This window comes from Beta vulgaris, chromosome 6 (genome assembly GCF_026745355.1).
Source record: "Beta vulgaris subsp. vulgaris cultivar EL10 chromosome 6, EL10.2, whole genome shotgun sequence".
NCBI classification, from domain to species: domain Eukaryota; kingdom Viridiplantae; phylum Streptophyta; class Magnoliopsida; order Caryophyllales; family Amaranthaceae; genus Beta; species Beta vulgaris.
In genome coordinates, this window is record NC_079207.1 from 65,978,639 (window position 1) to 66,001,103 (window position 22,465).

General features: G+C 32.6%; 1 protein-coding gene and 1 long non-coding RNA gene across 2 annotated transcripts; one reads left to right on the top strand and one right to left on the bottom strand.

Annotated features, from left to right (window-relative positions):
* Positions 1–4,293: 4,293 nt before the first annotated feature.
* Positions 4,294–13,320, top strand: LOC104897538 (agamous-like MADS-box protein MADS4). Its single transcript, XM_057395969.1, has 9 exons — positions 4,294–4,884; positions 7,623–7,701; positions 9,337–9,404; positions 9,707–9,806; positions 10,232–10,273; positions 10,350–10,391; positions 11,185–11,319; positions 11,667–11,671; positions 13,038–13,320. Exons 1-9 carry the CDS (start codon positions 4,700–4,702, stop codon positions 13,108–13,110), a joined length of 729 nt encoding a protein of 242 aa, XP_057251952.1. The 5' UTR covers positions 4,294–4,699; the 3' UTR covers positions 13,111–13,320.
* Positions 13,321–16,905: 3,585 nt separating this feature from the next.
* Positions 16,906–21,659, bottom strand: LOC125499017 (uncharacterized). Its single transcript, XR_007275679.2, has 2 exons — positions 20,855–21,659; positions 16,906–17,302 (listed from the first exon to the last, which is right to left on the bottom strand). It is a non-coding gene; the product is annotated as an uncharacterized LOC125499017 (long non-coding RNA).
* Between the last annotated feature and the right edge of the window lie 806 nt (positions 21,660–22,465).

Here is a 22,465-nt window from a genome sequence, read left to right on the forward strand (position 1 = left end):
CCAAAAATACAAGTGTTCCTTGCTAAGAACCATTGAATCCCATATGTTATTTCAGGTAAATCTCTTCTTTCAAATCACATAAAAGAGAGTAGATTGTCCATCAATTAATTTCAACTCTAAATGAAAAGTAGCATTTGAAAGTACCAAGGCAATAATATAGTTAGAATTATTAAAAATGAACCACTAGAGATACATTTATATCGAAGTCAATTAGTCAATACCTTCTAATTGATGACAAAAATGCATTAATGTCCTATTCTTTTGGACTTATTTTTAGTTCAGTTCAATTCATATTCTCTTCATACGCTCTTTCATATTCAACTAGACCCGGGGATATGTCGGGCCTATTCACGGGCTTGGGGAGATGATGGGTCGGGCCCAAGCTCGTGAGTGGCGCATCGTCTCGTGTTGGGCTGAAATTTTCATATTTTGTCCACAGTCTGGGTTGGGCTCGTGCCTCCTACGGGCCTGGCCTGTGTTTTTTTTTTTAATTTTTTTTGAGCAATTTTAGACTAAATTATTAAGAGAAGGGGTACTGTTTGGCCCATGGATATATAGGCGGGATCGTGCTGGGTCGAGCATAAAATAAAATTTATTGATTATGACAATCCCATGACCCACGTAACAGACAACGGGATGCGACTCATGGGATCGTGCCGGGCCTCAGACATACTTGGGCTCGGACCGGGCCCAACCCGTGTCGTCTCGAGCTATGCCCACCCATATGTTCAGTTTTCTCCCAATCAGCTCACTTCATTTTAATGTCTCATAGTTAAGTTCAATTCTCGTGATCCAAAAGAACATGATCTAACAAGCATGTCTAAACCTTGCATCTTCAGCATTGAATTAAGACGGCGTGCCTAATACACCCTGATTTTTCATTATCTTTTAAAAAATCAATGATATTATACTAGTATCATTTGAAGAAAAACTCGTAAACATTTACACAATTTGTTAAATAACTAGGATAAAATGACATTAATATATATCCTTCACTGTGGTTACCAATTGAGAATAGACATTTCTTTACAACCATGAGGTAAAAATGTTGTATTTTAATTTCCTCAATCAAATCATATTGTGGTTAGTGGTTACTTAAACTCTATAGTTAGTAGTTACCCACTCCTACTAAGCTACTAACATAATTATGGAGAGACTTTCATATTCAGCCTCTTAAGTGAGTTCTCACTTTCCCATATGCATAGATTATGATACATGGTATAAAATCAAAGTTAAAAAAATAGTAAATTGACTTTTAACAAAGATAATTCAGAAGAAATTCTTCTTACCCCAAGTTCTGAAAAAAAAAAAGTAATACTTATTGTAATAATAAGCTAATTCCCATTACAATTTACAGAAACCTTATAATAATGCTTTATGACATCATGAAACCTACATAATTAAAGTATCTATCTCTATATGTAGGGGTATATCCGTCAAAACGTAGCTAAAACAAAGAGGCATAAAATTGTTTATGATGTTCTTTAAGGTTCGGTCACATGATTGCCCAAACCCGCAAAATTTGATGGAGAAGCAGTGGGTTTTCCAGTGACTTTCACCTTTTAAAACTCGACACGTGTCCAAAAACCTTCGGTTATTTTAAGGTTTTTTTCCTCTTTTTTCTCTCTCCTCCCAACTTCAACAACCAGCCTCCAATCAATCAACAGACCCACAGTCCAATGACCAAAGATTAACTGCCATATTAATTTTAATAAGTAGAATTACAGCCAATAACGAATAGCATTAAGATGTCTGGATATAAGATCTATTGTTGTAAATAGGAGTGGCAATGAGATGATACAACTTGGGAACTATTCGAAATTGACTTGGTCAAAGTTCAACTCGAGTGAGCTCCCATTGAATACGAACTTGATTCGAGATGTTGGTGAATTGACTTGATGAGCACATCGATACTCGACTTGAAAACTCGTGAAAACTCAAATACCCAATTATCAAAGCAAAATACCTAAATTCAATATTTTTCTACCTTATTGTTGATTTTAACATGAGACACTTACAAGTTACTCGAAATCTACTCAGTCAAGGTTCGAACAAAACTTGGTCAAAATCAGACTCGAGTGAGCTCAACTTAACTCAAAGTCGACTTGAAATGCTAACGACCTCAACTTAATTTGTTTTTCCATTTATTCACAATGGAAATGCCTTGTAGCATATTTAACATAAATTTAAAATTATCAAGTAGATATATAAGTTAAATTAATGTCAAGTAAAAATCATAATTTGCAATTCCTACATCAAATATAGGTATTTATCATATGGAATCGTAATATATTCATTTGTGAAACTCTACATGTTCACGATTTACTTGATCAAATAATGAATGTTTTGACTATAATCTTCAATATATAAGTATATTTATCATATGGAATCGTAATATATTCATTTTGATTTAGTAATGTTTTCTAATACGTATGTAAGATTATTTATGATACATGCATTGAGATCGTGAAAGATTAAAGAGAAAGAATTTTATGTTATAAAAGTAGTGAAAGTATTGGGTCAGACCGTCTGACCAATACTTACTGTCAGAAAACAACAATGGAGGTTTTCTACATTCTTGTGTTTGGTGCACTTGCTGCTGTGGTTGCCCGCTATCTTCACCATAATGCTGAACTGCTGTCTTGCTCAACTCTCCACCTTCTCAGTCCAACAAGCCGCAACAATGAACACAAAACTCGGTTCCTTAACAGTCCCACCAGCATCACTTCCAGTGTTCCCGGTCATTTTCATCATGGTACTCGCACCATTATACAACCACATCATACTCCCACTCTCAAGAAAATTGACAAACACTGAAATGGGCATCACTTATCTACAAAGAATTGGTACAGGCCTCATTGTGTTGTTTAATAATGAAGAAGAAGGAGAAAGTGAGAGAAAGCAGAGGTTAGTGTTTTGTTTTCTTTTCAGTTGTACTTTGTTTTCTTTCAGTTGGACTTTGCTTTCTTTCAGTTGGACTTTGTTTTCTTTCAGTTGGACTTTGTTTTCTTTCAGTTGGACTTTGTTTTCTTTCAGTTGGACTTTGTTTTTTTTCAGTTGGCCGGACTACCTGAAAAAAATGAAGACTACCTGAAAAAGAATGAAGACTACCTGAAAAAAAAATGAAGACTACCTGAAAAAGAATAAAGACCAACTAAAACACAAAGTAAGTCTAACTGAAGTACAAAAACCAACTGAAAAAAAAAGAAGACTAACTGAAAACAAAATGAAGACTACCTGAAACAAAATGAAGACTACCTGAAAAAAAATAAAGACCAACTGAAACCCAAGTAAGTCTAACTGAACCACAAGTGCTTCTAACTGAAGTCGTCCGACGCGAATATTGCGTCGGACGAGTCCGACACAATACGTTCTCATAAAAGTATTATGCATCTTTATGCTTCGTAAGGCAATAAGTGTAAATACATACAATTAGAAGATGTAAATCTAGATTGAGAACCTCGATGTAAGACGGCCATATAATATTTTAACTAGGTCATTTAAATATGATGATAAAGGGTTCCTTTTCATTCATATGGCGTATTTGCAAATTAAATAACTTTTTTAAGTTGATTAGAATGTATGATCAAGCCAAAATTCTATTAAAGTAGACATATAGCTAGTGTTCGTAAATAATATTATAAAGGTAACCGCCACTCGAATTTCATTAATAGGACCTTGATTGGATTCTTTTCTTCGTGCTTGGATCAAACTTAAAGCGATCTTATTATAGTTTATTATCTATGATTACGAAATTATATTAATTATTTGCATGTTTTCGCATCATCAAGCTAGTGAGAACTCTACAAGAGATGAAAAGTAATATTTAGAAAAAAATAACATTTTAAGGCATAGTAGTTTTAACACTTCATTTACTGTCTTGAAAAACCTAAAAATAGTAGCTTTTGTGCATTATGTAAAACTAGTCGTTGAATTAGTAAAAGAACAAATATAAGAACTACTTGTTGTAAACGCTATTTAGCCTGCTAACAACTGATAAGACAACTATTAACTACCAAATTAGTTACTTTTTCCAAGCATGCATAATTTTTTATAATAGTGCAAACTCAATTATCCTATTATGTAACTTTTGTTGTTAGTTGATGAGATGACAAACTCAATAGAATTTATACCCAACCTTTCAAATATTCCACCTCTAATCGATTTTAGATAGAATTTTCATCTATTTACATTAAAAAAGAATTATTTTCTTCATATCAAGTCAAATACGAACTTAATTCAAATTCATTGTCATTTCTAAATCTAATATCTCAAATTTTCAACCACGATAATTTCCATTAAAAAAATCTTTTACAAGGACATGTCATTTTTCAAAACCTACCCGAGGAGAAACAGGAAAAAAAGAAAAGAAAATACCCACATCACATTCTTGCACATGTACAAAAATTTACGAGTACATAGTTCTATCTGCCTCCGGAAACACCTAAGAACATAATTATGCAAACAAAAGTTTTTATTAGAGATCAAAAATAACTACATCTAATAAAGCTCTCCCATAAATTCCTTTTTTCTTTTTTGAAGGGAATATGATACAAAAATCAAAAGTCTAAAAACCCAAATAAAATAAAATAAAATAAAAATTTGAGAATAAAGAAATAAACTTTCTTATTAAGACAACAAGAGAGAAGAAGAAGAAGTAGGAGAGAGAAAGAGAAAAACTTTAGAAAGAAAGAAGAAAATGGGGAGAGGAAGAGTAGAGTTGAAGAGGATAGAAAACAAGATCAACAGACAAGTTACCTTCGCAAAGAGAAGAAATGGGCTTTTGAAGAAAGCTTATGAACTTTCTGTACTTTGTGATGCTGAAGTTGCTCTCATCATCTTCTCCAATAGAGGAAAACTCTTTGAGTTTTGCAGTAGCCCTAGGTACATACATACATACATACATACATACATAATTCATTCAAAAAATAAATAATAGACAAAATAATTTATTATATTTAATCTTTCTAAATTCACTAAAAATATAAAATTAAATAAAGTTTGCATCTTTTTTTATTTTAAATTTATGGGTTTTTTCTCTAAATTTGTTTGGTGTTTAAAGATCTTGAGAAAGATCAAAGATGTGTATAGGTTTCCATTTTGGTGAATGTCTCAGCGTTTTTAGCAGTTTTTTGTGTTTTGCTCATATTTGTATATATTTTTTGGAAGTTTGGTTTTTTTTAATGTTTTTTTTCCTTTTTAATTTTTGTGTGTGTGTTTAGTTTAGTTTAGCATTAGATCTGCTCTCATGTAATTCTTGTACTCTGTTTGGTTTTACTAACAATAGCTTCAACTTCCCAAACTTCTTTTTCAGTTTTTTTGTTCCATTTTTCTGTATAAACCAAACTGGGTATTAGCTTTATGGAGCTTCTTATGCCTTTTTCTCTCTTAGCTTAACTGAGCTTCTTCCTTTACTTCTATACCACATTCATGATTTTTTGTATTTTCTAGATATCAAAATTTCCCCCTTTTTTTATAATGAATTTTGCAGATTTCATGTCATTCATATAAGCTTTTAAAACAAGGTTTTGGAGCTCAATTTTCAAGTTAGCATCTTTTATCTAACTTGAAGAAATCATGGAGCTTAAATTTCAGCAATAAACTTACTTTCCAACTTATATTTTTTCAGAAATTAATATTTTTTTTATGGGAAATGCAAATATTGAGTAACCTACTTAAATAATTGACTTTGCTCATTTAGGGTTTCTTTATGATTCTTCCTAGGTTTTGTGTGATCTTTATTAAAAATTTGATCATGAATTAGGGATTTGGACCATCTTCTTTTTTATTCTTTTTTCTTGTTTCTTTTCTTTTAAAAAATAATTATTAAGGGCTTTACATCTAGAAATCTAGATGTGGGGCTCTTCTTCTTCTTGTTCTTTTTTTTTCAAAAGAATTTACAGATTCTTTTAATGGTTTTATATCCTTAGGGTTCTGTTATAACTCTTTATTTTCTGACATATTCCAATTTTCTGATCTTCTTAGATCTGAAATATTTTGAGCTGATTTACATTTTCTGGGTCATAATTTCACTGAAAAACCAGTGGATTTTTTATGTAACCCAACTCAGATGCTTTATTTCTTGGTCTAAAGGCTTCGACTATCTTCAGTTTCTATAATTTCCCATCTATATTTATTTTTATTGGGTATTGTGATGTATCAGAAATTATACCTCTTTTTTTTCTCTCAGAAATATCAGCATCATGATTTTCAAGTTTCATGTGATTTGAGTGTATGAAATAATAAGTCTTTAATTTAGTATATATTCTTATTTGTGATAATGTCCATATATGTGATCTCATAATAAATTTTGCTCCTTACCTAGGATTAAAGGTAAATGGTAGTTAATCTGATACATGAGTTTATCTTTTTGTTTCTTGAAAGTTTTCACTAAACATGTCTTAAATTTCGCTTTTTGCTCTAATCTACAAGTTTATGTATGTTGAATTCATTGATATTTGTTTCTATATCTTTAACCTTTTTTTCATGTCTTTTTTCTGATTCAAGTGAATTCAAAGAACGTTTCTATTAGAGTTATGGTAAGTATATTATGTTAGAGTCCTATACTAATAAGGAAACGAGTATAGTTTCCTTATTAGTCTAGGACTCTAATATAATATACCTACCATAACTCTAATAGTTTCGAATCGGATTTTGTATCCTTACTAGGACATTGTATCAAGTCCCTTACTGTTAAGAAAAAGGCTCAAGAAAGTTTTGTTTTACTTCTATCATGTTTTAGAATGGGGGGATAAAATAAGAAATGTGAGCTGATGAAAGTACTTGTAGAAAATTCAGAGGATTTGTATTGATGGCAAACTGTTAGATAGTTTGATTTACATGCCATTGTGAATAAAGTTATGAACAACTGAAAGAAAAGAATTAATTTGTTGTCCACATTCTCTTCCTTATGAATACTAACAGGCTATACTATACTCTATAGGTTGAACTTTTGCTGCATTGAACTGTATCAGAAATCTTGCATTTGATTCCCAAGTTGTATATCTATGTAATGGGAATCTTCATTATTATTGTTGTAACCTTGTCACTTTGTGTCACAGTTATGAAATTCTTCTGATAAAATAACCAATAAGACTTTTGGACCTGTATTTTAATGTCCATAACGACTACACGAGTAATAGTTGTGATTGTTATCTCCATAAAATTGCATGTAAATATTGCACGAGTTAGTTATATCTATATGTTCGCCAGTACATATGTTGGAACCTTGTCACTTTGATTATTATGGGCCAAATTATTTAATTTTTTTCATAAACTAGCCGGATGGGGACACTTGGACACGTACTCCGCATCCATCATGACTATTTAAGTATGAGTTCCATATATAGGTTAATCTTACCACAACAATCTCCATTGCAAGTATAAATTGCTACTTGATGGTAAAAAGATCTTGCTGGAATTCTTCCTTATACATTGTTCATCATATCAATTAACCTTAACATTTTCTGCGATTAATCTTCTCCATATGATTACATGTAGTATTCTAGTACTATTGAATGTCCATAAAAGGTCTTATAGTTAGGTAAAGATTGATTTTTTCGTATATGCTTTTTTTTCTTCTCAATTGAAGCTTTTTCGTTTTGTTCATTCTTTGTTTTCAGCATGCTCAAGACTCTAGAGAGGTATCAAAAGAGCAACTATGGAGCACCGGACAACACTGTATCTACAAGAGAGGCCCTGGTATGAATGTTATGGATAGTTTATTGTGAAAATATGGAAGTGTAATTTTTCTTATATAGTAATTCATCAACTGTTGTGTGCATGCTTGCATAGTGCTCTACTAGCTTGGAAGTGCACTTAATTAGAAATTTCTTAATTATTATAGCCATAATTCCTTAAGCGACTGGGCTATGAATGTCAACACATATATGTATCCAAGTGTCCAACTTGTCAAGGATCAATATTTGGGAAACAAGTACATTGTCTTAAATTGGACAAGGGCATCTTCACAACGTTCTAATATATTGAATATCGTATTAATCAAGAATTTTGGAACATTTCATGAAAGTAATTATTCTAGGAATTAACTAGGAGCCAAAAATCCAATAGATCCATTCTACATTGGTTGATTGCATTCTAAAAGCTTCTCTAATCCATGTTCTCTCTCATTTTACTTGTGGTTTATTATGTCAAAAAGTGGCGTATTTCAAGGTTAATAGCGATTGTGGAATGTGGATAAGTGAATTGGAAGGGAAAGGAAAAGAAGAGAATTGGAGGAATTCATGTTCCTTGATTGTAAATAACATGGGAGAAGGGAATCATAGTGAATTTGAAGGATCCATTCTTCTTCCAATGTTGGAATGATTTGGAAAAAAACGCAACATTTCTCTTCTCTTCCTTTCTTTTCCTTCTCTTTAGAATTGCTATCCGAACAAAGTGTAAGTGCCGGCTATGATTTCCAAGTAACCGTGGACTTCTATTTGATCATTAATTCATGGTAGAATCTACTCTAAACAACTTTTGTTGTGTAAATTTAATTTCTTTCTCTTATGCTTGGTGTTAAATCAACTTCATGATTTCTCATGTATGTCCAACGTAACACCATGAGTCCATGAGTGTTGAATGCTTTTTGTAGCACATAGACCTTAGAGTAATTTTGACAAATAACATCGAGTACATCTTGACTAAGTTAGGATCTATATATGTGTATTTTGGAAGGTGTATTGGCATGTATATAATACACTTAATAATGAAATATGAGCGTTCCATAATCCTTAAATGCTGAAATATTGCAAGGTGAATATTTTGCTTGTAGCCAACTAATATGTGCATGAAAAGTTGAAAATCCTTGTAATTTTATACTTCTATAATTTGGAAGCTTTGCTCTCTGTGACACATGCCTTCAATTAGCTTAAACTTAAAGTCTTGTATTGCTTTTTGGTTGTTTGTTTTTTGGAGTGGAGGATTCATTTTGCCCTTTGGATTACTCCCTCTGCTTTTTTATTTGTTTCATCGTTGTTTTCACTAGTTTTTAGAGATGTTCCTTTCATTCTTTTTTGGTATACTTTTTGACTCCTTTCTCATTAAATAAGGTGAGAAAATGGAAAAAAAATAGTACTTTTTGGTGGAGAAAGAGGGAAATAAATATAATAATATTACTTTTTGGTAGGTCAAGTCTCCTAATAAGGAAAGTTGAAACAACGTGGCAAGTAAAAAAAAACAATCATCTAAGGAAAATGTAGCAATTAAAAAAAAAAGCGGGAGTAGTACAATGAATTAGACTACATTGACTTGTTGGATCTTTTAGTTGTGGTATGAATAAATTTGTACATGCATTCTAATATGTCCTTATGGATGTTGTTGTCATGAAAGAAGGAACTAAGTAGTCAGCAGGAGTATCTAAAGCTTAAAGCGCGCCATGAGGCCCTTCAGCGAACACATAGGTAAAGATATGAGTTACGACTTACATGTAATTGTGCAAATATTTCTTCATAATTATCCCCTATCAGATGATCATTTATTTTTACTAGGTATTTTTCTTAATTTTTAAGTATTGTTGTATAACTTTTGATATCCTAAGGCTTTTCTTGTAAAACTTCTTCATAAATAATTTTTTATGTATTATTACAACTTTTTTTGTTTATGTCTATTATGTCAGACCGTTTGATACAAGAACTTGTGTTGTGAGTTATGACTGTTTATGAACTTAAGATGCGATGTTTTAATTGTTTCGTATGTCTATTAGGAATCTTATGGGAGAGGATCTTGGTCCTTTAAGCAGCAAGGAGCTTGAATCTCTTGAGAGGCAGCTTGATATGTCATTGAAGCAGATCAGATCGACTAGGGTGCTTTTCCTTCTATTAATCTTTAAATATGTTAGCCCCTCTAGAAATTTGACCCAAAATTATGCAGAAAACATAGGGTTGTATACAAGGTAATAAAGCAAGATCCTTCCAAAAAAAAAAAGTAAGATTTTTTTTTATCAAGATATACCTTAAACTTAGACAGTAGTTAGAAATATTTTTCCAAGTTTCCTAAATGTTTGGAGCATAATTTACTTCAAGAACAAGTATGAATTACTTTCTAACCAAATAAAAAACTACATTATCATAATTCTAAGATGCTATTTTTGCTTAAAAAAGACTAAAGGACCTTGACTCAAAACCCAAATTAGGTTGGAAATTTACTTGACTAACTAATTATTTAGTTTAAGGCTTTTACCTTACTACTATTTTGAAACATCTTTTCATGCTAGATTCTTTCCTTGCAGACCCAGTACATGGTTGATCAACTTACTGATCTTCAAAGGAAGGTAAAGTAGCTGCTAGTTTTTGAATAATCCATTTCTTCTGGTGCTTCACATAATTAAATGTTAATGGCTGCTGCAGGAACATATGCTTAATGAAGCAAACAGGACCCTTAAACAAAGGGTACATTATCTTTCTTTCTTAAACAAATATTATGGCAAATATATGTGCACGGAGTTCCATAACTTCGGCTCAAAAATTTTATATGCCGATGTTAATAAATGGACCCACAAGATGAGAACTGACACGGTTTTGAAATAAATTTTGCGTAATAAACGGATATGTAATGTTTATAAATGTCCTATTATGTCAATTTTCTTAATTAGAAAGATTTAGTTAAATACTAAGTAGACCTTATAATAACAAATTAAAATGAAAAAAATGCAATGGGTTGTACTTTTTTTGGTTTGTTTGGATTAATTAGAAGATTTGGATTTCTCTTTTTGAGTACCTAGGTTGTGGCTTACTTAAAATACTTAAATGGTGGCAATGTACTCTTATAGTCTTATTCATCATATATTTACGTTTCAGATATTTTTTACTATTAATTATTAGCTAACAGCTAGAGAGTTGCTATCTCAATAAGCAGGTGTATTGCTGCAAAAAGCTAATTATATAAATTGGTAATTTGGTATGAAGCAAGCATAATATCTGCATATATGACATACTTCTTCCGTTTCAAAACAGATAACATGGTTTGACTTTTGTACTATTCACACGCTCTCATTTGACTATATTTTGTGCTTTTTATGTAAGGAAAATATAGTCATGTGGGACTTTATTTGATTTGTCTCGATAAGAAAGTTATGAGAAGATTAGGGATGCATATTCAATCCTTGGTGAGTTGGTTCATTTGTTTATGTGCAATGTTGAGTCACTAAATATGTGGTTATTTTGCATTGAATTATTAATGCAGTTGATTGAAGCAAATCAAGCAAGTTCTCTGCAATGGAATGTGCATGATATTGGTTATGATAGACAACCTGCTCAACCTCATGATGATAGCTTCTTTCACCCTTTAGATTGTGAACCCACACTGCAAATGGGGTACGTATGTCACTTTTTACCACTTATATCTATGTTATTTCAAAAAGACTCACTCCCTAAAAGAAATTATCATCATATTTCAATAAAACATATACATAGTGTTTCTTAAAATACTCTATACAATAATTGTATTCTTTCATCTTCTTGCTACTTTAAAAAACAAACAATTGTAATCCACCTATATTTCAGTAAATTTGATGCTCCCTTTTTTAATACTCAGTATGATATTTAATCTTTCAGTCCAACTTTAACCATGTCTTCTCCAAAATGAAAATTTTAAGCATTTTGAGATACTAACTGAGAAAAACAATTTTATATTTTGCTTCTTATCAACATATATCTAAGAGTAAGGCATTGTAAATCATATAGTGTGCATATTCACGTATAATTGTGAAATCTAAGTGCATGTCATCTAACTTAGTTGGTAAAGGTTTATAGAGGTTGGGGGGCAAATATGAACAAAAATAATGAGGACCCGGTACACTATTTTTAATTGGGCCCTTCATTTGTAGTTCAAAAAACATAGAAATATAAGATTCATATTTACAAATTACAACTTCTAGTGGTGTATATCTTCAAAAGTTTAAACAATAAAACTTTGATGAATTTCATGTTCTCATTATTCCTTCCCTTGCACTAATCCAGATATTTTCTTTTGTCTAATCTTCAAACAAATAAAAATAAATATATTTTGGGGCCCTTATATTTTGGAGTCCTATTCCGTCGCCGTGATTGTATGGGCCAAAAACCACCTCTAATAGGGGTCGTAAAGGTTTATAGGGGTGGTACTCAAGACTTGGTTATCAATCCTATCTACATCACCACACTTGTCACTCTCTAACACACATAGGAAAAAGTGAAATATAAGTGGATTAAGGTAGTGTTCTATTATTAAAATTATTCAAACTTATCTTTTAAAATAAAATTATAATTCCAATACACAACCATAGTTAAGTTGCACTATGTTAAAATAAGTGTTAATAAGTTGCAATAAGTTGATATACGCTCATAAAAATTTAATTTAGTTAGATAAGAGATCCTTACTCTCACCTATCTAATTTCCCAAGCTTTTTTTTAGGAAGAATTCAATCATAAGCCATTAAATTCGACAAGAAAGCTTATAACTTCTATCTTTGAACATGAAATGATAATACTCCTTTACATACTCTAACTAGTTATTAGGCCCGTGTTATGTCCCGGGTAAGAAAAAAATTCATTTATTAATATAATACTTTATGATAATAATATTAAATACAACTTAGCCTAGTGGTTAGAACTTTAATATATGTACTTGAGGTCTCAAGATCAAACTTTATACTATGCAATTTCTTAATTTTTTTATTGTACTTGAATTAAACTTCCTAGGGAGAGCGCCACGTGGCACAGTTTCTTGTTTTCGCAAGTCTTTTAATATATTTGTATAGATGTTATTATTTTTCTCGTCAAGAAAGCATATGACTTCTTTGTTTGAACATGAAATAATAGTACTCCTTCACACTAGGATGTATTTATTATTTTCAAAGCGGATATTAAAAGTATTAATAAACAAAATACTTTACTACTAAGGTCCGTTTGATTCAAACTTATTTTGTGTTTTCTAAACTGATCTTATCTTATCTTATCTTATCGAATCTTAAATAAGTTGAACAGAACAGAGCAGAGCCTATATATCAACTTAATGATATGTCTAGTTTAATTAGCTAATATTTTGTGGAATTGCAGCTACCAGAATGATGCAGTAAATGCAGCAGCGGGAGGCAGTGTCAATAATTTCATGCCAAATTGGCTACCATGACCAATAACAATATGAATATAACCTATGCCTTTGCCTCTTGAAAGGCCTCATAAAAAATGGTTGTGAATTTCTAGCTTTAATCCACACCACCAAATGTATCCTATCCCTCCATATATATACTATATGATTAGTCATTCTGTGTGTAAGAGCTATTAAGAACTATAAAAACCAGATTATTTGCTGTTATATATATATGTATTTGCATTTTTACTTTGTTTGTAATGAGAATATGTGCTAGTAACATTGCTTTGCATATTCATCTTCAAGCATTTGTACATCACACTAGTAAGTATTGTGTATGTATGTTGTCTAATTGTTTGTTTGTGTCGGATGTATAATTATAACTGATGAGGTCAACGTATTATTTGTACATCACACTAGTAAGTATTGTGTATGTAAGTATGTTGTCTAATTGTTTGTTTGTGTCGGATATATAATTATAACTGATGAGGTCAACGTATTATTCATTAAAACCTATCGTTCGAAAATATTGGTAACAATCACATTTTTTTTGTTAGGGTGAAAAGCCGGGAGTTTTATTAAGATAAATCCAGTTCCATCAAAGTAGAAATACTTTAGGGGAAAGAGTTCAACCATAGGATTTCGTGTTTAGATCACACTCCCATCTAGCTAACACCAAATGAGCAACTGCATTATCCGCCCTCTTAACATGAGAAATAGAGAAGGAATTAAAACATTGCACAATGTGCCACACTAATAATATCACTGAAAATAAGATATATTGGGGATCTTTCATTCTTCCTTGCTTGTTGTTGCGGATAACATCCACCACTACTCTAGTAGGCCATCTCCTTCAAGAATAATATGACGAAGCCAAGTCTTGGAGCCAACTCCACGTTGTACCTAGCAGCCATAGCTTCAGCCACACCCACTGGCAATGTGAACCACCACGCCTAGACCAACCTCGACATAGTCACAGTAATCATTCACCAAACGTACCATATTACCTACAAGTTCAACTAGGTTCGGGTTTTTTTATGTTCGAAAATTATTTTGTTGCGGCAGTACCACGTACCAGACCGCCCAAGCCACCCACTTCAAACGCTACATTGGTTTGGTCTGGTAACAATCACCTTATGATGTATAACGTTTTTTTAAGAAGGTTAGGAGACCATTAACACGAGGAAAGCTCCTACCTTATCAGTTACAAGGATATGATGTAGAGCTGAAGAAGTACAATCAATAATAGAAAAATGATTATCTATTTAACTACCAATATTAGCTATCCAATCTGTTGCGCTGTTTGCTTCTCTGAACATGTGACGAATTTCCCATGACTGGAATTGCTGGAGATGGTGGTGGATGTCTTGGATGATATTGGAGATTTGTCAGGGGGGCGTCGAGAGACCTTTTATTGCATTGATGACCATAAAATTGTCGTCCTCGATGAAGATGTGTTGAATCTGGGGCTAGAGGGCAAGAAGAATACCACGATGGAGAGTTGTTGCTTCAACTATGAAATGTTAAAAGTTATGGATGCGAGGGGCTCACCAGTCCTGGATGATTAGGCCCGAGCTACGTCACAGGTAATTATAGTATTATTAATGTATTAATACTTTACTTCAAAATTATAATATCAAACATTACTTGGTTTAATGGTTAAGACTTCAGTATATAAGCTAGAAGTCATAGATCAAATCTTACACCATGCATATTTTATAATTTTAAATTGTATGTGGTGTACATGAAGCAAACACTCTAAACTTATAGTACCATGTAGACTGTTCCTTGTTTAGAAACACCTTAGTATAGGTTTTAAAATCGGGTCATTATTTATTTTTTGGACCATTATCGATATTAGAACAAATCCATCAACGTTTATGAACTAGCTAGGTTTATATGTCACCTCAAAATATGATCAAGAGTTCAAGACTATAATACATAATGATGTTTGAAAAATAACATACTTATTGAGACACATCATTTCAAAAGTTATACTTCTACAATGGAGTCTTAACATAACTAACAGTTAACAATTAAATCAATACTAGCTAGTCATTCACATAGTATAATGCCTCCTTATGGATATTTTCTCATTTTCTTTTGACTTGCCCAAAATCCTAAAAAAAATAACAGAAGAAAAGTTAACTGACAAATATTCTGAGAACTTTTTCGTTATTTAGTACCTTTTGAAACACCTCTTACGATCTCAAAATCTTTCATAACGTATCATAGACTAGAGTTGGGCATGTGTCGAGCTAGCATGGCACGAGAAGTGTATCGTCACTTTTTCTTTTTACCAATGCACAACCACATTGATAAGTTCACACTAACCCATCAATCTAAAATGATCCTATTCAGAATTTTCCTTGGGAGGCATCGGAAATAAATTGTAATGTAATAATATCGTAATTTTTTAAAAAACAATCAATGAACTTAGTTTCTCATTAATCTGTAGAACCATATACATAGTGCAAGAGTTATATTCCTAAATCCTAATATAATTCCAAAATATAAGCTAATAAAGACTAACTAAACTTACACATGTGAACTAAAAAATAATTGTCTCACCTCAAAAAATTAAAGAGAGAATGACTTGTATTACGATAGAACCTTATCATTAGGTTCCAATTGGTTTTATGATGGAACCCTGCCAACTTTATATATGGTCTAACTCTCCTCTGGCGTGGGCTTGTATTAAGCGCAATAATGTCTATCAATTTCTTCAAAAGACCCGCAAACACACACATGTCATATAGTGGGTAGACCTTTTCGACACGAACCCAACCCTCCCTGATTCTTTTTTTTTTTGGTGTTTGCACCCGGTTCACCCTTCGAGCTACATCCGGATCGAGGCCAAGTTCGGGGTGGTTAGGTTTCATTCCTCTCCCAAGGGTGTTGCGGGGATTCGAACACGAATCCGTCCTACCAAAACCAGTCCCCATCACCACTGAGCCAACACTTACTTGGTCCCGCCCTTATTCTTTGCCTAATGCTAGGCCTGGCATGAGAGACAGTCCCCGTATGCCATGCTGCTTTGCTCAAGTAGCAAGTAGCGACAGTGAGAAAGAACACGGGCCATATCATTATAAACACCTAAGTTTAAGTAAATTGGTAACATTATCTGACCCATATTTTACAGGCCCAAAAAAACCTTGTTCTTATATAATGACTGTATGAAAAACATTATTGTAAAAAAATGGCCCAAATTGCTAGTATCATAAAGTGTAACAATCGTACCAAGTGTCTGAATTACTTTTTCTTGTCGTGTTGTTTGTCTTTTTTTCTGATATTTATGTGGGAGATGCCTGAGAGAGTTGGGGTAGGGTGTGTAAATGCATCACCAGCTCACCTGCTTCTTTCCCCATGGAAGAGAGTTGTCCAATAAATCTGTATTAGTTTTCTGCCACAAACTTCGTTATGTTCCTTTTTTTTAATCAATAATTTGGACCCCGGCCCCCACCACTTTACTAAACAACAAAAAAGTGGTGACAGCCCAACAGAGGAGTAGCAAAAAATAGCAAGAATTCTAAAAACGATAAAATCAATATCCACCTTACGTACCTTTTTTTTTGGTATGGGGTCCATACTCCATATAACATTCTAAAATGGGCCTTTGTAGAACATTCTTTAATTTACATTTTTTTTAATATAAAGGTAAGATGAAATCTCTTGCAAGGAATGAGGAAAATTGGTAATCCCTCCTTACAAGGGGTGAGACTCGATCCCTTAACTTCTAAGATCGGAGACGATGCCTATACTTACTAGGCTATCACCTGCTGCTCCTTTAATTTACATTATTATTGTCACAAAATGAGCAAAAACTTCCAAATATAAATACAAAATATATATACCTTACTTTGTAAATATACTACCTCACATTTATAAATATCCTCACTATAATAGGGAACCTCCTCTGTTACAACATATTACATGCGCAAGTTCCACTCGAAACTCCAACTCTCTTACAAGTTTTACTCGGAACTCTAACTGTAACTCCCCGAAAGTTTACATAACCTTAATCGTCAACGGAAGCATAACTTAAGTTTGTGGGTTATGGCCCACAAATAAAATAGTAGCCTAAAATTTTAAAATCAACTATACAATTACTCATCGCAAAATAATACTTGTTTATCCATCAAAGAAAGTAACTTAAAACCTCATGAATCATACATAATCTCCAATTCTCCATAACGTAGTATAATAGTGATCCACAATTGTTCTTCCATACCTAAAACATAAAACAAAACGTCATGAGCCGAGGCTCGGTAACATACTACTCTAACATCGTAAATTCATTTCACATCATTTTATTTATAAACAGGGGGGAAAGAATAAGTAAAACTATATTGCAAACATAGCATATCATGTTACATTATCTTCTTTATCATGTTCATCATCATATATCTTTTACTTTGGTAACTTGGCTCGTACAACAGAAGGGACGTATCCCCAGAACATAATAACATCGTAAACAGAAGGCAACCACCCGAGGACAAAAGCCCTCACTAAACGGAAGGTGGCGTTATTTGCCCAGAATGCGCGGTGCCACCCGGGGACAATAGCCCTCACTAAACGGAAGGTGGTTAACCGGCCGGAAGGTACGTGCACGACCCGGGATAACGGAATACTTGCCGAGAACCGTCTTTCACTTAAATTTATCATGTTTCATTTCTTTTAAGCATATCATCATCGTGAATAATTATATTCATTCATTTCATCATAACATCATCATCATCATCATCATTTCATAGCATCATATCATCATAACCATCATAAAACATTTCATTTCGATCCCGCAATCCATATATAAAACATGATATTAGTCATGATCATAAAACATACTTTGAAGGAGAATGCGGGTGTTAGCAGTAGACGTTACCTGAATTCCTGCTTACCAACCATGATAGCCCGAGGAGGCTTGTAATATCCTTTATCTTCTTTAATCTATTCAAGAATAATTTTATTAATGAATGTTTCGTTATTTAGCTTTTAAGCCTAAATATTAGTTAGCGCTTATTAAGGTCATAAAGTTCATTATTACGTCGTAAAGGTCTCATTAAAGGTCATCATTAACTTAGTTGTTAATAACTTCTTATGGCGACTCTTTAAACCACTAAATAGGTGAAATAGCTCATTTAGTTATACTTTTAGAAATTATCGAAACATTAAAGTTATATTATTATATATTATACAACCATTCGAAAGTATATTATTATTCGAGTTCATAGTTAATCACCAATTAATCGTGTAATACTCCGTATTTTTAGTAAGTTATTAGTGATATTTTTTTAAAAGGTTTTATATACTAAAAAGGCTTTTATTAATTATTAAGGTTTTAAATAGGCTTTTATATTAAATTATGGGGTTTTCAAATAAATTCTAGCCCAAATTATATACTGGGCCTAAGTTTACAACTTGTAATCCAAGTAGTTAGAAGATATTTTTAAAAAGAAATTTCAAAAAAGATTTACAAAAGATTTATATAAAAAGAAAAAGAAAAAAAAAAAAAATTGTAAACTTCCGCAGCTAACGCCAGGAAGCTATCAAAAGTGAGTTACTTTTGTTGTTTTATCTTTTGGGTTAATTTGTTAATTGGTTTATTTTATCTTTTGGTTAATTAGCATCTAGACTATTTATCTTGTGGAATATTCCTCTATTCTAGCTATATTAGCATAAAAGATAGTTTATCCTACCTAAAGTAATTATCTTTTCTCAAGAATCTATCTTTTAGTTCCTATTCCTATTCTTATCCTATTTACCCAACTAGTATAAATAGGGGTCTCCACCCACCATATTCTTCACACCAAATTGAGGAATAAATCTCTTTTCTCAAATTTAAACTCTCTCCCTCTTAGCCTACCTTCTCTATTTTCCTCCCTAGTAGTTATTATTTTGAAGGTGCGTGTATATGTAGATCTTTAAATATTATTCTGCCTATATAGTATCATGTGTATAGGTTATTGTTTGCATTGAAAATTATGCTTCGTGAGTTATTTACAATTTGGTTGAAGGTTGATAAACGGTCGAAATTAGATTGGTGTTGTAATACATATTTATTGGATAATACTAATATTTACTAACTATACATATGCCGACTTTATTTCGTCCACCATGCATGTTGCGGTGTTAGGGTCATTCACTAGCATGGTCTTGTTGATAAACTTACCATAGGTGTTAATATATTAGTTGATCCACTAATGAATTGTCTTATATATTGTTGTTTACTGCTTGGTATTTTTGGTTTCCACTAAACGTTAGGATCACTAGGTTGTTATAGTAATGATTGACTTTGCTAAATGAAGAGATAAGTTTTCATTACTAAATTCACTCAGTTATATTACTGTCATGTATCCTTATTTATGAAGTTGCAAGGGTATTATTTGCGATAACTTCTATTATGATTAAGTTTATAAGTATTATTATTATTTACAAAGAAAGATTATTTTCAAGGATTATTTGATATAAGCAAGTTATTAATATTATGCCTTTTAAATGGCAAAAGTTATATATATAAGGATTACTATTCTTTATAAAGGAGGATTATTTCCGAAAGATTTTTATTAGTTATATGATCTTTTATGATCACAATTTATAAAGAGGCCAAGGCTTGTTATTTACTAACAAGAACGGTATCTATTATATTTTACCCATGTACTTTTTGTATAAGTCATGTGGACAAGGTAGTTCCCCTCGTAATAGACTCAGTAAGGAATACTAAACTTGGGGGGTGTGCACACTTTAGGAAAGGTACCTAGGCAAGGAAAAAGAGTTTTATTAAAGTTATATACTTTATATTATACAAGTATCCAAGGAATTTATACAAGTTATTTCAAGTATTCAAGGAAGATTTATAGGAATATTCTTTTGAATGTTTAATAAAGTGTTTAAATTTCCGCATATACATGTACTCAGTATTTTTACTGACACGCATTTTGTTTTGTTTGTTTTATGGCTTTGTCCCTATGATGATCCTTTTGGTGAGCAGATTTTTCAGGTTGATTGATGCATACTACATATGGGGAGCTAGTGAGGATTACTACATAGCTTAGTTTAGTAGTCATTATGTTTTATATTTCCCTTTGTCTTAGTTGAAACAATAAATTTTTATTTATCAATAAACAGAAGTTATTTTTATTAATTCCGCTGCATTGTTAATTTAGTAGTTAGTAGTTTTAGCCTTTAACGTTATCACGTGGCGGTAATACTCTCAAGTTTCTCAAGTGTTTATATTAAAATATATTCTTTATAAAGGGAGAAATTTGGAGGTGTTACAAATCGTGTATTATTAAACTAATTAAGTTTCTTACTATACTAGTTACATTAACATTATTTTAATATTCTTTCAAAAAAAAAACATTATTTTAATATTATTTCATCTTGTAAAACTAGTAGGTCAAGCTATCTTGTTATTATAAGTGAACTTAAGTATTAGTGAAGTAATAATAACTTAAACTCATATTATAAATAACAAGCTTATTGGATTTTAATTAGTTTCAAACAACTCAACTTTATTTAGTAATCATGAAAAATAACCCAATACTAGATTTTAAGAAATCAGATTAAGTGGTTTAATTAAACTAGTTAAATTAATCCATAAAACAAGTTCAAACATCTTTTTAGCCCTACAACATAATAAAAATTCATATTATAAAAACTTAGCTTTAGCTCTGAGTCTAAGGTCCTAGGCCCACACAAATTCTAACTAGTAAAAGTTATTGGGCTAGAATTAATAAACTGGGAAATCATAAATTCTTTAAAAGAAAACAAAGGATGTCGTTACCTCTGCTTCTTAGAGCAGGGAGCTAGGGACGACAGCGGCAGGAGGTCGGCTCCGGCGACGATGGCGAGCAGCGGCGAACGACAGCGACGAGACCGGCGAACGGCGGCGACGAGCTGCGTGCCGCGGTGGTTGTGCGCGGTGTTGCTAGCGCGACGAAAGAGAGGACGCGAGAAAGAAAAGTGCGAGAAAGAGGAGAGAACGCGAGGGTGCTGGCACGGTGGATCTCCGGCGAGGGTCTAGGTGGCCGGCGAGCGATGCGCGAGGTAGCAGGCGTCTGTCGTGGCGTCCGCAAGCCAGCGGCAGCCGATGGTGGTGGCGTTTGAAACCCGAAACAGAGGAGAGAGAAGGGAAATATGGGTTTCTCTTTTTGGGTTACTTTGGGTCATGTTTTCCGGCGAGTTTCCGACGAATTTGTGACTGGAATTGTGGTAGTTGAAAGATGGTTCGTAGGTGGTGGTGGAGTAAGATATGAGAGGAGTAAGTTTATAGAATTGTTGTTGATGGTGTTCTTGGTGAGAGATTTTCATGGCTATTTATAGTGAGATTGAGAACCCAAAATCAGTGGTTGGGAGGGAGAAAATTAGAGTAATTAATCTGATTTTTTTTTACATGAAGAAGCTAAGGTAATTGATTGGTAGCAGGATTTTGACAGAGGAAAAAGGAGGGAGTGTCTTGACATGCTTGCCAAGTGACCATGGAAGGGTGAAGAAGAACGTAAAATTATTGTGTAGTTGACCATGGAAGCTTTTATTTTTCCTTTTTATTTTGTAACCAAAAATCAGAAATTTTGCTCCACACTTTCACGTTAAACGTAGCTTTGTAAAATTTTGGTGAAACTCGGATATTTGTGTCTTAATGAATTAACAACAAAACTAACCCTCTTGTTTAACTCGTGAACTTATAAAATAAAAAATTATATCGTCGCATAGATATTAACATCTTAAGTTGGTAAATTTTATATGGCAGTTCTATATTCGTTTTATTATACATAGCTTAATTAGTGAAACGATAAAATAAAACAAATTTTAACTACTCACTAAAATTAATTATTTACTTAAACACGTTTAAGTTTTTCAGGATATTACACTAACTCTCTCACAAGTTCTACTCGAAACTTTGACTCACTAGACTTAACTCTAAGTACCTTAAAAGTTCCCACAACTCTTTACAACATGTTTATTCAAACCTTTCACCCTTGGATAGACTTCACTCTGAGTTTACGCATAAACAGCAAGAATTTACTCAAGTTCCTAACTCGAACTTGATACAAGAATTCACTCAAACCCTTTACCAAGTGACCATTACAAGAATTCACTCAAACCCTTGAACCCCATACTCAGATATAGACGATTGATAATTTGGTTTAACTCTAGTATAGAAACTGAATAACTGTAAGAGAAGATGACACTCATAAGAACTTGGAACTCACAGGAACTGACTCAAACAAGGAATAGAAAATAAAATTCTTTTGTAATGTTATTCCTTTGCCAAACCTTATGGAAAGACACTTGTCGGACACTATGGAAAGACACTTGTCGGACACTATGGAATGACATCAGTTAGACAACTTAAAATGAATACATAAGCCTCTACTTATAGTACGCTCAAGAT

Coding starts and splice junctions, on each gene's coding strand:
- LOC104897538 (XM_057395969.1), top strand. CDS start 4,700: ATGGGGAGAGGAAGAGTAGAGTTGAAGAGGATAGAAAACAAGATCAAC. Junction 9,807..10,231: donor AGCAGATCAGATCGACTAGG/GTGCTTTTCCTT, acceptor CTTTCCTTGCAG/ACCCAGTACATGGTTGATCA. Junction 10,392..11,184: donor ACAGGACCCTTAAACAAAGG/GTACATTATCTT, acceptor TTATTAATGCAG/TTGATTGAAGCAAATCAAGC.